Source organism: Cydia amplana, chromosome 15, assembly GCF_948474715.1.
Source record: "Cydia amplana chromosome 15, ilCydAmpl1.1, whole genome shotgun sequence".
Classification (NCBI taxonomy): domain Eukaryota; kingdom Metazoa; phylum Arthropoda; class Insecta; order Lepidoptera; family Tortricidae; genus Cydia; species Cydia amplana.
In genome coordinates this window covers 8204672-8220430 of record NC_086083.1, presented here as the reverse complement: position 1 = coordinate 8220430, position 15759 = coordinate 8204672, and the positions used below count along the sequence as shown (strand labels likewise).

At 41.0% G+C, this 15759-nt stretch overlaps 3 protein-coding genes across 3 annotated transcripts; 2 read left to right on the top strand and 1 right to left on the bottom strand.

Moving 5' to 3' along the window:
* The first annotated feature begins 702 nt into the window (after window positions 1–702).
* On the top strand, window positions 703–2675 carry LOC134654526 (cytochrome P450 6B2-like). Its single transcript, XM_063509973.1, has 3 exons — window positions 703–1849; window positions 2003–2256; window positions 2497–2675. The coding sequence occupies exons 1-3, from the start codon at window positions 735–737 to the stop codon at window positions 2673–2675; spliced, it is 1548 nt and encodes a 515-aa protein (XP_063366043.1). The 5' UTR covers window positions 703–734.
* A 4852-nt stretch (window positions 2676–7527) lies between these two features.
* Window positions 7528–9628, top strand: LOC134654527 (cytochrome P450 6B2-like). The gene is made up of 3 exons (XM_063509974.1): window positions 7528–8671; window positions 8846–9099; window positions 9382–9628. Exons 1-3 carry the CDS (start codon window positions 7560–7562, stop codon window positions 9558–9560), a joined length of 1545 nt encoding a protein of 514 aa, XP_063366044.1. The 5' UTR covers window positions 7528–7559; the 3' UTR covers window positions 9561–9628.
* A 3176-nt stretch (window positions 9629–12804) lies between these two features.
* LOC134654802 (cytochrome P450 6B2-like) lies at window positions 12805–15475 on the bottom strand. The gene is made up of 3 exons (XM_063510271.1): window positions 14355–15475; window positions 13232–13485; window positions 12805–12989 (listed from the first exon to the last, which is right to left on the bottom strand). Exons 1-3 carry the CDS (start codon window positions 15473–15475, stop codon window positions 12811–12813), a joined length of 1554 nt encoding a protein of 517 aa, XP_063366341.1. The 3' UTR covers window positions 12805–12810.
* Between the last annotated feature and the right edge of the window lie 284 nt (window positions 15476–15759).

Here is a 15759-nt window from a genome sequence, read left to right as displayed (position 1 = left end):
TTTTAATACGTCATAAATCCCCTAAATACGGAACCCTTCATGGGCGAGTCCGACTCGCACTTGGCCGCTTTTTGTTTTTGTAGTGCAGTGTTGACCCGTAATTATTTTGACTAAGAACTAGATTGGATAGCCTTTGCACAACCGGCTTTACAGCAGGTGACGATGCTGTCAAAATTAATAAAAATGCTCGTTTTCCCAAAGATAAGACCTAGCTAGATCGAGCTTTCGCTCCCGAAAACCCCCATTATAGCAAATTTTATCGACATCGTTAGAGCCGTTTCCGAGATCCCCGGTATAAGATAATAAGACCACGCCTCGATCAGAACAATGATAAAACAAACAATGTATAACCTCTGCATTCTGCCATAATTATCACAGCAAGATAAATAATCATTAATTTACATAAAAAGAAACATAATTTATGCGCATACGTTGATAGGTAAGTTAGGTAGGTATCTGACTGACGATAGCCCCAAATAAAAAACTGCGATTGCAATAAAATTAACTTTGATACGTTACGTAATGTAGGTACCTATTATTATTTATTGATTACCGGTTGGTATAAAGAAGCTTCATTTTGAAACATATAAGAATGCAATCTTATTTCATTTGACTTAAAACACTATAGTGACGCGCGTCAGCGCAGCGTGCCTGCATGCGCTCCGTAGACCCCAGTTTATAAATATTATTATACTTATATTTGATTTCGTTTAACGTCCATTTTGTGTTTTACAATGTTGTGGTTATTAGTGGGCTTATTATCAGTAGTACTACTGTTGTACTTTTACGGAACGCGGACTTTTGGGTACTGGGCGAAGCGAGGAGTAAAGCACGATGATCCCATACCGTTCTTTGGCACCGCGAAACGGCAGTTCCTCCAACAGATAGCCTTCTCCGATATTTACGACGAGATGTACCAGAAGTATCCCAACGAAAGATTCGTCGGATACTACCTCATGACTACTCCGCTGCTGATTTTAAGGGATCCCGAATTGGTTAAGCATGTTTTAGTGTCCGACTTCAACTATTTCTATTCAAGAAACTTGCACCCAATCGACGACAACCCCGAACTGTTGTTGAACAATTTGTTTTCCTGTGAAGGCGATCTCTGGAAATTGTTGAGACAGAGGATGACTCCTGCGTTCACGACCGGGAAGTTGAAGGCGATGTTTCCCCTGATCGTGGCGAGGGCCGAGAAGCTGCAGCGAGTGGCGGCCGAGGCGGCGGCGAGCGGCGCCGAGGTCGACGTGCGGGACCTCATGGCGCGCTACACCACCGACTTCATCGGCGCCTGCGGTTTCGGCATCGACACTGACACACTCAGCGATAAAAACTCCATGTTCAGAAAGCTGGGTAAACGCATATTTATCCAAGAAACGAGAGATGTGGTTGTATCCATCTTTAAATATACTATGCCGAGTTTGATGAGAAGTTTCTCCTTTCTGCCACCTATTGTTGAGAAACTAACGTCACAGTTGGTGAAAACTATAATGAAGGAGCGGAATTATAAAAACTCGGGCAGGAACGATTTCATTGATTTGCTTTTGGATTTGAAAGAAAAGGGAAATATGGTGGGCGAGTCTCTGGTGCACAAGAACGCTGATGGTACGCCTGGTGTGGCCGAGAGAGAGATGGACGACGACCTGATAGTGGCTCAAGTGTTAATTTTCTTCGCGGCCGGTTTCGAGACGTCATCCTCGGCGACCAGCTACACGCTGCACGAGCTGGCGCACCATCCCGAGCACCAGAAGAGGTGTCAAGAGGAAATTGACGCGGTGCTCGCGCGTCATGATAACAAGTTAAGTTATGATGCTATCAAGGAGATGAAGTATTTGGACATGTGTTTCAGGTGGGTAAAGGATACTTTTATAATAAAATTTTAATTAGTGTTTCACTGTTTTATATTTTATTTAAGACTTCAGGAGTTTCATGTGTGGTGTGGTTAGTCTATCTTCTATATCTAGTTGTATAGGCATGTAAACGTAATCGTCATTAATTTCAGTGAAGCCATGAGAATATTTCCCTCCCTCGGCTTTTTGACACGCAAGTGCGTAAGAGTCTACACTATCCCGGGCACGGACGTGACCATCGACCCCGGGGTCAACATCATCGTCCCGGTCAAGTCGCTGCACCTGGACCCGCAGTACTTCCAGGACCCGGAAGAGTTCCGTCCGGAACGGTTCCACCCGGACAATGTCGCAAGCATAGACAAGTATATATATCTACCCTTCGGGACTGGACCGAGAGCTTGTATAGGTAAGTTCAGAGAGTTGTCCTAACATGTAAATCTCATCATCATATTAGCCTAAAAAACTTCACTGCTACAGTGCTGATGGATCTATGGAACAAATACAAAAACCCGTCCTTTTTGCGGTAAGCCTCTAAGCAGTACTTGTCAGATAAGAACGCTATTTTTTGAAAAAGCAAGCGTCAAAAATGAATATAGGTAAGTTTTTTTACGTTGTCGGAATTTACAGTTTATTTTTATATTTTCAGGTGAGCGTCTAGGCTACATGCAGTCGCTGGCCGGATTGGCCGCGGTTCTGAGCCGGTTCTCCGTGGCACCCTGCAAAAGCACACTCCGCAAACCGATAGTTGACCCCACAATTATGTCTGTACAGAGCGTTAAGGGAGGCCTGCCGCTCGCCCTCACCCCTAGAAAGAAGACACAATGAAACCGCCGATTTTCGACAATTCACTGGACTCTTTAAGTAGCAATTGCTAAAGATCAGATATAGCAAGCCAAGCGACGCCCACGCTAAACTTTTTGTGATTAAAGTATATCTGTGCTCACAATTAGTGGTTATTTTTATGATGTGTGATTTTTTTGCACGAGACGAAACATTTTATTTACCATTAATTTTCACCGTCTCCAATCGTCTCTCACATTGTAGTAAGCAGTTAGTTCAACATCTGTCATCATCCCTATTGTTTCATTTGTTATATTATTTACTAAATTAAAGTGAGTAACAACTTCAGGTTAGGGTTCACTGGTTTCGGTGAGCAGAACTATTACAAGCCAAATATTAACCCCCCTTAATTCATACCCAGTGATCGGTTTTTTGGATTCGACATGGGGTGAACGACCTCAATCATTATGTTAGTATGGATATGCCCGGGATCCCGGGCTTTATGTTGTTAGAAAAGGCAAAAAAATACAATGTGTTTATTTTATTACACTTGCATGTGTTTACACTGACAGCTCATTTGCTGCCTCCAAAGCGGCACATTTTGTACCGTTTGGATAAAAGTTCGGCGAGTAAGTACGCGTGTCTATCAGCTAATATATGGTTACTACGGGTTAATTGTTTGAATAAATGAATTCGTTATCAAAAGGTGAATTACACTTCTTTCAACTGAGAGGTACCTATAATATAGTTTGAGAAAAACAATGTCCACAATGTCAAATGGTTTTATTGCTCACCAAAAATATAAAACAACAACATTAACATTATAAACTTAAACTAATTAAATAGTACATAAACCATCATGGCCTTACTAACATGCGATTTCATAACCACTATAAATCTCTCCAACAATTTAAAAAATGTGAACTCTTTAGCTTTGATATTCTTACAATAAAATTTAGAAAAACAATATTAAATTTAATGTTCGGTTTGTATAAAATTAAAATAAATAATCATTATTTTTTCAATATTTGATAATATTTTAGATTTTGAAGTATTTTTTCCATCATGACAGATATATAAGCTAATACTTTGTCGAGGTTTTAATATATTTTGCTTAAAATAAAGTTTAGAGATTAGGAAAAGAATAGAAGTTTTTGTCTCAACTGGTTGCCATGTAAGAGTAAAAAATTCCTTCATCATTCATCATTTTAGCCTTCGGTCGCCCACTGCTGAGCATAGGCCTCTCTTCTTGTACGCCACTTGTCCCGGTCCTGTGCTAGTTTCATCCAAAAGTGCCCCGTGATACTTCGAACGTCATCCACCCAACGAGCCAACGGACGCCAGGCGCTTCTTTCATCCGTAAGCGGCCACCAATAAAACTGTACGAGCCAATTAGGTAAATTATGTTTTATGTCTTTCTTACAAATACATAAGTCAAAATAAGATAGACAGACACCAGGTTCATAGCTAATTCAGACTTGTAATACGTTTATGAATAACGCCATTAGTCTTCATAAGTAGTCAGCAGCAGAAGCGGGCGAGGTGTTCAAACTGATCTTGGCGCGACTTTATTATTAAGAAAATAAGAGCGTGTTAAGGTAATTTTGAACACCTCGCCCGCTTAGCAACTTCTACTGCTGACTGTACCACGAGCACTTAGGCCATTTTATTTACAGTTGTCCCCTACACTTTTATTTTAACCTTTTGAACGCCACAGACGCCAATTAACATCAACGCAAAATCGTGACAACGACGCCAAAGACGGCATTTGACGTCGATCGTTTTTTGATGAAAATCTACTGAAAAACACCCCACTTTTAGGTTGGCATTATTTATTCACAAAACTAAATTTTACCCCCGTGGCGTCAGTGGCACGGCAAATGGATGCGCCGTTTGGCGTTCAAAAGGTTAAATTTGTGAATTTATGTGTTATTTCTACTCAGAATCACGAGCTCTTTCAATCCTAATAGGAGAAAAAAAGTGTCTCAAGGTTTTTTTCCATTCCGTTACCATTTTTTCATAGACTTTGTATGGCGGTTTCGGAACGGAAAGAACGAAAAATGTATGGAAATCTTGGGACACTTTTGTTCTCCTATAAGGATCAAAAGAGCTCATGATGCTGAGTAGAAATTACACAAAAAATCCCAATAAAAAAAAATGTAGGGGACAACTTGAAATAAAATGACCCACTTATCTCCAACGTGAAATGAAGCAGTAATCAAACTCAAATAATTTATTAATAAGTCGGGTTTATAATAACTCAATAACTAAAGATGTAACCGCCTTGACCTGCAGCAAAACAGGTAGCTTATCTAACATACTAAAAACAAAAAACATTGCAGAAAAAAAGAGTCCTTGAAAAATCACGTTTTAGGCGTTCAAACTAACGCGCAGTTTTGCACAAACAATACCTAGTAGATTATAGTAGATAATAGGACTTTTGTCAGAATATTCCTTTTTTTCATAAGGTAGCCCTAGTCACGTCAAAGTCAACGCAGAGATTCGTAACCGACATTGTCGTGAAATTGATTTGATTGTCATCATAATTAATACCTTATAGACACAAATTCTGTAAAAAAAGCAGGGACCGGAACCGCTTACCTTAACCGGGGTTTTCCATAGGGTTATTTTAGAAGTGGTTATAAAAGCCATTACTATATTGGTAACGGTAACCTTCTGATAAGGTAACATTTTGATTCGGTAACCGTATTTAGGGCGCAACCGTAGGGCACCGGAGTACATACTTGAAGTCGCGCCAGGTATGGAGTCGCGCGCGAGAACGCAACTCATGCTAGACCGCCTGATACGCCAAATTTCAGCCTTCTAGGTCTTCAGGAAGTAGTTTGTATTTTCTATGACATCGAACAATGAAAATTAAGGTATCTATAAAATTTTAGGTATAATAGAGAGCCTAATCAAACTTGGTATTTTTGATTAGTCCACTAACTATTTGAAATAATAAAAATTTCAGATCTCTAGCATTATCCTATAGCCGAAACTACGAGGGTTCGAAAATACGACGAAACGTGCCGAGAAAAGATATGCACTGCCTTTTGCCCTTTGTCTCGTCTTGGCGGGGGCACGGCCTTGCCCCCAGATAGGAAGAATCCCGATTGCGTTAAAATAACGGCTGTATGGAATCACGAATGCAGTAAACTGCGGTTGCGTCGAAAAAATATTGTGTAGAATGACGAATGGAAAGAATCTCGATTGCGTTAAAAAAACAACTGTGTGGAATCACGAATGTAGTAAACTGCAGTTGTGTGGAATCCATATTGTATGGGAATCGCGAATAGGAAGAATTGCGTTTGTGTTATCGATCGCATAATCATAATCCATCTGACTGACGATAGCCCAAAATAAAAAAACTGCGATTGTGATAAAATTTACTTCGATACGTTACGTAATGTAGGTACCTATTATTATTTACTAGCTTTTGCCCGCGACTTCGTCTGCGTGGAATCAGTAACATCAGCTACAGTCAGAATAGCGCCTGGATAATATGTAATAGCAATCCTTCAATTTGACCATTGCTTACACCAATTAACAGGCAATTCATTAATTCTCTCATTTCCACCCCCCTTTTCACCCTCTTTAGGGATGACTTCCGACATAAAAACTATCCTATGTCTTTCCCCGGAACTCAAACTTTCTCTATGCCAAATTTAAACTAAATCTGTTCAGCGGTTTAAGCGTGAAGAGGTAACAGACAGACAGACAGACACACTTTCGCATTTATAATACTAATATAGCTTTTGCCCGCGACTTCGTCTGCGTGGAATAAGTTATTTAGGTACCTTACTTTTTAAACAAATCTGCTTTTTATTCACCCTTCTTTTCATCTCCAAATTGGTGCACTCTATAAATTTTCACCCCATTTTTTACACCCTAAAGGGATGATTTCGGGGATAAAAACTATTCTATATCCCTCCCCATAGCTCATACTATCTGCATACCAAGTTTCATCTAAATCGGTTCAGCGGTTATTGATTTCCCATACAAAGTTCCACCCCCCTTTTTAGCCCCTTGAGGGGTGAGTTCTGGGATAAAAATTATCCTATGTCCTTTCCCGGAACTCAAAGTGTCTCTATGCCAAATTTCAACTAAATCGGTTCAGCGGTTTAAGCGTGAAGAGGTAACAGACAGACAGACAGACAGATACACTTTCGCATTTATAATATACTAGCTTTTGCCCGCGACTTCGTCTGCGTCGAATTAGTAATTTGGGTAGTTTCTTTTTACACGCCTCGATAAGTGCCAATTTCAATTTGAGCGTAATAACATCGATTGTCAGGCGATGCATTAATTATCTCACTTTCGGGGTGGAAGTGAGATAATTTCCACCCTCTTAAGGGATGATTTTCAGGATAACAACTACCCTATGTCCTTCCCCAGGGCTCAAAATATCTCTATAACAAATTTCAACCAAACCATGCACCAGCGCCGGCGCGCGGGCGGTGCTACACCGCGCGGGCGGGATAGTTCCTATCGACAAAGTTTGTTATGCAGTTGTTGTTCATTCCCCCTTCCAAATTCCACCCCCATAAGGGATGGGATAAAAACTATCCTATGTCCTTTCTCGGGACTCAAACAATCTCTAATATCTCTATACCAAATTTCAACTAAATCGGTTCAGCGGTTTAAGCGTGAAGAGGTAACAGACAGACAGACAGATAGACAGACACACTTTCGCATTTATAATATTAGTATGGATTAGTATGGATAAGTATGGATTAGTATGGATTAGTATGGATTGATTACCGGTTGGTATAAAGAAGCTTCATAATAGGCAATCTTATTTCATTTGACTTAAAACACTATACTGACGCGCGTCAGCGCAGCGTGCCTGAGCTCCGTAGACCCCAGTTCATAAATATTATTATACTTACATATATTTGATTTCGTTTAACGTCCATTTGGTGTTTTACAATGTTGTGGTTATTAGTGGGTTTATTAACAGTAGTAATACTGTTGTACTTTTACGGAACGCGGACGTTTGGGTACTGGGCGAAGCGAGGAGTAAAGCACGATGATCCCATACCGTTCTTTGGCACCGCGAAACGGCAGTTCCTCCAGCAGATAGCCTTCTCCGATATTTACGACGAGATGTACCAGAAGTATCCCAACGAAAGATTCGTCGGATACTACCTCATGACTACTCCGCTGCTGATTTTAAGGGATCCCGAATTGGTTAAGCATGTTTTAGTGTCCGACTTCAACCATTTCTATTCCAGAAACTTGCACCCAATCGACGACAACCCTGAACTGTTGTTGAACAATCTGTTTTCCTGTGAAGGCGATCTCTGGAAGTTGTTGAGACAAAGAATGACTCCTGCGTTCTCGACCGGGAAGTTGAAGATGATGTTTCCCCTGATCGTGGCGAGGGCCGAGAAGCTGCAGCGAGTGGCGGCCGAGGCGGCGGCGAGCGGCGCCGAGGTCGACGTGCGGGACCTCATGGCGCGCTACACCACCGACTTCATCGGCGCCTGCGGTTTCGGCATCGACACTGACACACTCAACGATAAAAACTCCATGTTCAGAAAGCTGGGTCAACGCATATTTATCCAAGAAACAAGAGATGTGGTTGTATCCATCTTTAAATATACTATGCCGAGTTTGATGCGAAGTTTTTCCTTTCTGCCACCTATTGTTGAGAAACATACGTCACAGTTGGTGAAAACTATAATGAAGGAGCGGAATTATAAAAACTCGGGCAGGAACGATTTCATTGATTTGCTTTTGGATTTGAAAGGAAAGGGAAAGATGGTGGGCGAGTCTCTGGTGCACAAGAACGCTGATACGCCTGGTGTGGCCGAGAGAGAGATGGACGACGACCTGATAGTGGCTCAAATGTTCATTTTCTTCGCGGCCGGTTTCGAGACGTCATCCTCGGCGACCAGCTACACGCTGCACGAGCTGGCGCACCATCCCGAGCACCAGAAGAGGTGTCAAGAGGAAATTGACGCGGTGCTCGCGCGTCATGATAACAAGTTAAGTTATGACGCTATCAAGGAGATGAAGTATTTGGGCATGTGTTTCAGGTGGGTAAAGGATACTTTTATAATAAAATTTTAATTAGTGTTCAATATTTGATTTAAGACTTAGAGGCGTTTCATGTGTGGTTAAAGTCTAGGTAGGTATCTTTATTTTCAGTATTGCGTTTAGTGTATAGTTTGTATAGGCATGTATCTAAACGTATTCGTCATTAATTTCAGTGAAGCCATGAGAATATTTCCCTCCGTCGGCTTTTTGACACGCAAGTGCGTAAGAGTCTACACTATCCCGGGCACGGACGTGACCATCGACCCCGGGGTCAACATCGTCGTCCCGGTCAAGTCGCTGCACCTGAACCCGCAGTACTTCCAGGATCCGGAGGAGTTCCGTCCGGAACGGTTCCACCCGGACAATGTCGCAAGCATAGACAAGTGTATATATCTACCCTTCGGGAATGGACCGAGAACTTGTATAGGTAAGTTCAGTGAGTTGTCCTAATACTCGTATGTAAATCTTCCTATAATAACTTCAAAGCATTCATCATCATATTAGTCCAAAGAAGTTCACTGCTATAGTGCTGATGGTTCTACCGAGCAGTTACAATTTGTCTGTGGTAAAACCCGCGCGAGCGTGTAACAAGTAGGTACTTGCCAGACAAGAACTATTCTTTTGGAAACATCCAACAAGCGTCAAAAATGCATATAAATAATATATTTTTTACGTTGTAGGAATTTACAGTTTATTTTTATATTTTCAGGTGAGCGTCTAGGCTACATGCAGTCGCTGACCGGATTGGCCGCGGTTCTGAGCCAGTTCTCTGTGGCACCCTGCAAGAGCACACTCCGCAAACCGATAGTTGACCCCACGGTTATGGCTGTACAGAGCGTTAAGGGAGGCCTGCCACTCGCCTTCACCCCTAGGAAGAAGACACAATGAAACCGTCGATTTTCGACAACTCCCTGGCATCTTTAAGTTGCTAAAGATCAGATATAGCAAGCCAAGCGACGCCCACGCTAAACTTTTTTTGATTAAATTAAGTACGAGTATTATATCTGTGGTCACAATTAGTGGTTATTTTTATGATTTTTCAAAGTGATATGCAAGAGTCGAAACATTTCATTCCCCATTCATTTTCACCTTCTCCAACCTTCTCTCACATTGTAGTAAGCAGTTAGTTCAACATATGTCATCATCCCTATTGTTTCATTTGTTATAGCACTACATAGTATAAAACAATGTCGCTTCCCTCTATCTGTCTCTATGTAGGTATGCTTAAATTTTTAAAATTACGCAACGGATTTTGATGCAGTTTTTTTATCTATTAAAAGAGAGAGAGAGTGATTCAAGAGGAAGGTTTATGTATAATTTGTTAACCCGTGCGAAGCCGGGGCGGTTCGCTAGTTATTAACTAAAAGTGAGTGATAACTTCAGGTGAGTTCAATGGTCACGGTGAGCAGAACTATTACAAGCCAAATAATTACCCGCCCTTATTGCATAAAACTTTACGAGTCTGAATGTAAGTAAATTATGTTTTATGCCTTTCTTACAAATACTTTAGGCAAGTTCCAGTAGACCCGGTTCATAATAGCTAATTCAGGTTTGTAATACTTTATGAATAATGCCATTAGTCTTCATAAGTACAGTCAGCAGCAGAAGTTGCTAAGCGGGCGAGGTGTTCAAACTGATCTTGACGCGCTTAGCAAACGTGATTCTAGTGAAATGAAGCAGTAATCAAACTCAAATATTTTATAAAAAAATCGGGTTTATTTATAATAACTCAATAACACTAATATATATTATGTCATTTATGTCACCGACGTGCCCCGGGCGCCGTCCAAGAGGGGGCGCCAAAATGGGCAAAAGACCTCCCATAGAAAATGGACCAGCCAAAATGTAGGAAACAGTCAAATTTTTTATTTCGTGACTTAGTGGTTGGTCTCATGGTAAAAATTGGTCAGTATAATCCCAAAACCTCCCTGGCAACGGAAATGCAGTTATTTTTTAGCCACCCTGTATACAGGATGGTCCAAACCTTGACGTCCAAAAAATTTTTTTAGAATATTCGTCGTTGGTTATCAGAATATACCCCATGTATGTTAGCCGATTTTTCGTAGTTTTTGAGTTTAACTTTTAACTTTTGTTAAGAAATTCCGGGGTGAAGCTTTGCGTTGCTTTTATGCCTTCTAATAATTGTTCGTGGTATTTGCACTGATAACATGAAATAGCGATGGGGAAGTGACCCCATAAAATAATAGAAGAAATAACAAAAGAGGATTTTTGTAATTAATTACTAATTTGGAAATCTTCCACCTCAGTTCCTTTGACCGGCGACTGACAAATTATGACTATTAAGTGTCACTTTTTTGACCTTTTAAAAAAACGTAGGGTCTAGCAGTTTCTAAAATAACCAAAATTCCTTGAAATCGCTCGTATTTTTAGGGTTCCGTACCCAAAGGGTAAAAACGGGACCCTATTACTAAGACTTCGCTGTCCGTCCGTCCGTCCGTCCGTCCATCCGTCCGTCTGTCACCATGCTGTATCTCACGAACCGTGATAGCTAGACAGTTGAAATTTTCACAGATGATGTATTTCTGTTGCCGCTATAACAACAAATACTAAAAACAGAATAAAATAAAGATTTAAGTGGGGCTCCCATACAACAAACGTGATTTTTGACCGAAGTTAAGCAACGTCGGGCGGGGTCAGTACTTGGATGGGTGACCGTTTTTTTACTTGTTTTTTTGCTTGTTTTGCTTTATTTTTTGTTGATGGTGCGGAACCCTCCGTGCGCGAGTCCGACTCACACTTGGCCGGTTATTTTTATTTATTAAGGTAAGGGCAACATCTAAGCTCGACATGCTTGAACGTAAAAGTTTGTCTTTTTAGGGTTCCGTACCCAAAAAGTAAAAACGGGACCCTATTACTAAGACTCCGCTGTCCGTCCGTCCGTCCGTCTGTCACCAGGCTGTATCTCACGAACCGTGATAGCTAATAGACAGTTGACATTTTCACAGATGATGTATTTCTGTTGCCGCTATAACAACAAATACTAAAAACAGAATAAAATAAAGATTTAAGTGGGGCTCCCATACAACAAACGTCATTTTTAACCGTTTTGGCAAGAACCCTTGTGTATCTTTGGAAGATTATATAAGTTCACTAAGAATTGAAGCTTTTTATTTGAGTCGTCGAGCTCCTGACCTGCACGGCGGCTACAAGTACCGTCACTATATTTGTTTAGTTATACTGAGTGCATACTTAGTTATGTTAAAAAATATTCACATCAAACTACCCATGTGACTCAAGAGACAAAATCAACCCCAGTATTACGAAATTGAGACTGACTTTTGTACCTTTTATTTTGTAACTATGTTAATTATTAATTACTTTCAGTAATAAATGAAAGAATTTTTAAATTGAATGTAGTTTCCTTATCAAAATCGAGAAATCCGTATCTGTGACTCAGTAGACGTTTTACGTGAGTGTGTTATCAAATCTATGTTTAATTTCCATCAAAACACAAGAACGAGCGATGCTCGAGATAAATTTGCAATCTTTGCAATTTAATAATATTGTGAGGAAAAAATAACATTTATTTTTTTGCAAAAAAAGTTGATTCGATACAAGAAATAGTTGATCCGCCCAACTAATACCGGTACCTTAGAGACACATAAATTGTGTAAAAAAGAGTCCTTGAAACAACACGTTATAAGCGGTCAAATTATTAGGTACGCAGCAGTTTTGCATAAGAAAACATTTGTATTAATAATTGCCAAGTTTATTTGCGTTTGGAAATAATATGTAATCTACTAACATGGCCAGGGTTCCTGGTTTTAATTCATTTTATTTCGTTTTCGTTGGTTGTAACCCATTAAGTACAGAGGTCAACAAGAGTCAAAATTAAAAAAAGTATGACGTTTATAATTGTGGCACTCAAAAACAAAACCTATGCAGAATAAAAAAAACCGACCAAGAACATGTCGGGCCACGCTCAGCGTAGGTTTTTTTTATCGTATGACTTTGTCGGATTTATTAATTTAGGTATATATCCACGCCAAATTGCTGCTTTCTAACACTAAGGATCACGGAGCAAAGTCTCGGACAGACAGACACGGACATGGCGCAAACAATAAGGGTTCCTAGTTGACTACGGAACCCTAAAAACGACAGACGGACCCTAGTGCCTTCACTGGTTTTTTTTCCTGGCGATAAGGGCTAGGGGCAAGCCTCCCTTGGCGCTCTGGACGCCTAAGATTTTGCTGTCTATGATCAGCTTGCGGCGCGTGCTGATGCTGGCAGCCACGGAGAAGTGGCTCAGCAGGGCAGCCAGACCGGCCAGCGACTGCATGTAGCCTAGACGCTCACCTGCCAAATAAAAAAATACTTGTTACTTTATTACATTTTACGTATACGTTATTCTGGCATATGCCGCGTGTATCGCATACCTACGTAAAGGTCAAACACTTAAATCTATAGGATGAAATTATTTACCCTTTTGATTTCTTAAATAACGATTTTATGTCGGTCAAAACTAGGAAAATTGTTGTCATATGTTAATTAGTAAAAAAATATATATATTTAAGTACCTAATATACAGAAAACCTCACCAATACAAGCTCTCGGTCCGGCCCCGAAGGGCAGATATGTGTACTTGTCGATGGCGGAAACATTGTCCGGGTGGAACCGTTCCGGACGGAACTCCTCCGGGTCCTGGAAGTACTGCGGGTCGAGCTGCAGCGACTGGACCGGGACGATGATGTTCACCCCGGGGTCGATGGTCACGTCCGTGCCCGGGATGGTGTAGGGCTTCACGCACATGCGTTGCAAGAAGCCGACGGAGGGGAATATCCTCATTGCTTCACTGAAAATAGTAGGTAATCATTATCTGTTAAATGACTTAGATAAACATTTTTATATTAAAGGTAGAAATTAAGGATGAAGTTATATATTAAGGTAAAAGGAGAGCGATTGTTCCAAAAGGCTGCAAGTTTGAGTCTTGCCGGAAGAAGTGTTTTTTTTTTTCCTTTTTTACAACATTTTTTAGTATCGCTCGCAGACGTATCTTGACGTCGCAGACTTGATAAAAATTTGTTTAGATAAACATTGTACCTACTTTATATTAAATAATAATATATTAATCGTAAATGGATTGCATAAGCATAAATCTTGCGATTTGGAAAGCCATATTAAGTATTAGCATAATTTAGCTAGTTCCTTATATTCAAATGTACAACGCAGCGCCGCAGGCTGCCATGTGCGTGGTATAATATTATAGGTATTGAAGAGACGCTCTGTTTTTACTTCTGTCATAGGCACCATCCCACTTATATCCAACACAGTACAGAATGGCCCTTGATCCAAGGGTTCTTTGCCTTCCAGAGACGTATCCGGCTTCGACTCAGTAAGTATTTCTGAGTATATAATGTAACATTTCGCTTTCAAATTCAAATCCACCCTTTATAAGCATTATCGCCTATTCCCCTATTTCTTATACGTTACATTTTTCTAAGACAAGCAATGCATCTCTGCACACTGTATCATCGTTCACACTGTTAACTGACGGCTCTTAAACTTTAATGCAAAAAAATAAGGTCCACAGATAGACTGTTGCATTTAGTAGGTACTAATTTTATGTACCTAACGAAATAACATATCTTCATTGTACACATTTTCAAACACGTAACATTTCATTTTTGTCTTCGCAACAGTCAAAAATTGGGATACACTCACCTGAAACACATTTCCAAAAACTTCATTTCCTTGACGGCGTCATAAGATAATTTATTATCATGACGCGCGACCACCGCGTCAATTTCCTCCTGACACCTCCTCTGGTGCTCGGGATGGTGCGCCAGCTCGTGCAGCGTGTAGCTGGTCACTGCGGAGGACGTCTCAAACCCGGCGGCGAAGAACACGAACACTTGGGCCACCATAATATCGTCGTCCATCTCAATCTCAGCCACACAGGGAGTGCCATCAGCTTTCTTATGCACCAGGGATTCGCCTATCATTTTCCCTTTCTCTTTCAAATCCAAAAGGGAGTCGATGAAATCATTCCTGCCCGAGTTCTTATAATTCCGTTCCGTCATTATGGTTCTCACCAACTTCATCATAAGTATTTCGATCTCTGGTGCAAAGAAGTTAAAACTTGTCATTAAACTCGGCATGGAATATTTAAGGATGGCTACAATCATATCTCTTTTTTCTTGGATAAATATGCGTTTACCCAGCTTTCTGAACATGGAGTTCTTATCGTTGAGTGAGTCAGTGTCGATGCCGAAGCCGCAGGCGCCGATGAGGTCGGTGGTGTAGCGCGCCATGAGGTCCCGCACGTCGACCTCGGCGCCGCTCGCCGACGCCTCGGCCGCCACTCGCTGCAGCTTCTCGGCCTTCGCCACGATCAGGGGAAACATCACCTTCAACTTCCCAGTCGTGAACGCGGGAGTCATCCTCTGTCTCAACAATTTCCAGAGATCGCCTTCACTCGTAAACAGATTTTTCAATAGCGATTCCGGATGTTCGTCCATCGGGAACACATTTCTGGAGCTAAAATGGTTGAATTCGGACACTAAAACACATTTAACTAATTCGGGATCCCTTAGAATTAGCACCGGAGTAGTCATAAGGTAGTATCCGACGAATCTTTCGCTGGGATACTTCTGGTACATCTCGTCGTAAATGTCAGTGAAGGATCTTTCCTGGAGGAACTGTCTTTTCGCATTGCCAAAGAACGGTACGGGAGCATCATGCTTGACCCCGCGCTTCGCCCAGTAGCTGAAAGTCCGTGTTCCGTAAAAATATAACAATATTAATGCAACTGCGAATAACCCTAATACTAATGGCCACAACATATTTAAAGCACTAATTATAATATTGAATCCGGGTGTGTGAAGGTGAAGACGGTTAGCTTTGACGCCGAATAACAAACAAGTGAGCCTTGTAGGTCATTTGTAGGTACTTACCTATGTATCAGTCTGTCGTATTTTTAGTAAATGAGAAATGTCTGATATTTACAGTTGCAATAACAACTAGTGGCTCTGTGAGCTGTAAACCTCGCGAGCATAGCTTATTGGGACCATGCACGATGACAGCGCCACACAGCGGTTTGATCAATCAGCAATACAAAGATTTTAAT

Excerpts from the sequence above, each read along its gene's own strand:
- LOC134654526 (XM_063509973.1), top strand. The coding sequence starts at position 735 with ATGTTGTGGTTATTAGTGGGCTTATTATCAGTAGTACTACTGTTGTAC. Across the intron at positions 1,850-2,002 it reads TATTTGGACATGTGTTTCAG|TGAAGCCATGAGAATATTTC; the intron begins GTGGGTAAAGGA and ends CATTAATTTCAG. Across the intron at positions 2,257-2,496 it reads TGGACCGAGAGCTTGTATAG|GTGAGCGTCTAGGCTACATG; the intron begins GTAAGTTCAGAG and ends TTATATTTTCAG.
- LOC134654527 (XM_063509974.1), top strand. The coding sequence starts at position 7,560 with ATGTTGTGGTTATTAGTGGGTTTATTAACAGTAGTAATACTGTTGTAC. Across the intron at positions 8,672-8,845 it reads TATTTGGGCATGTGTTTCAG|TGAAGCCATGAGAATATTTC; the intron begins GTGGGTAAAGGA and ends CATTAATTTCAG. Across the intron at positions 9,100-9,381 it reads TGGACCGAGAACTTGTATAG|GTGAGCGTCTAGGCTACATG; the intron begins GTAAGTTCAGTG and ends TTATATTTTCAG.
- LOC134654802 (XM_063510271.1), bottom strand. The coding sequence starts at position 15,475 with ATGTTGTGGCCATTAGTATTAGGGTTATTCGCAGTTGCATTAATATTG. Across the intron at positions 13,486-14,354 it reads TTTTTGGAAATGTGTTTCAG|TGAAGCAATGAGGATATTCC; the intron begins GTGAGTGTATCC and ends TACTATTTTCAG. Across the intron at positions 12,990-13,231 it reads CGGACCGAGAGCTTGTATTG|GTGAGCGTCTAGGCTACATG; the intron begins GTGAGGTTTTCT and ends TTTATTTGGCAG.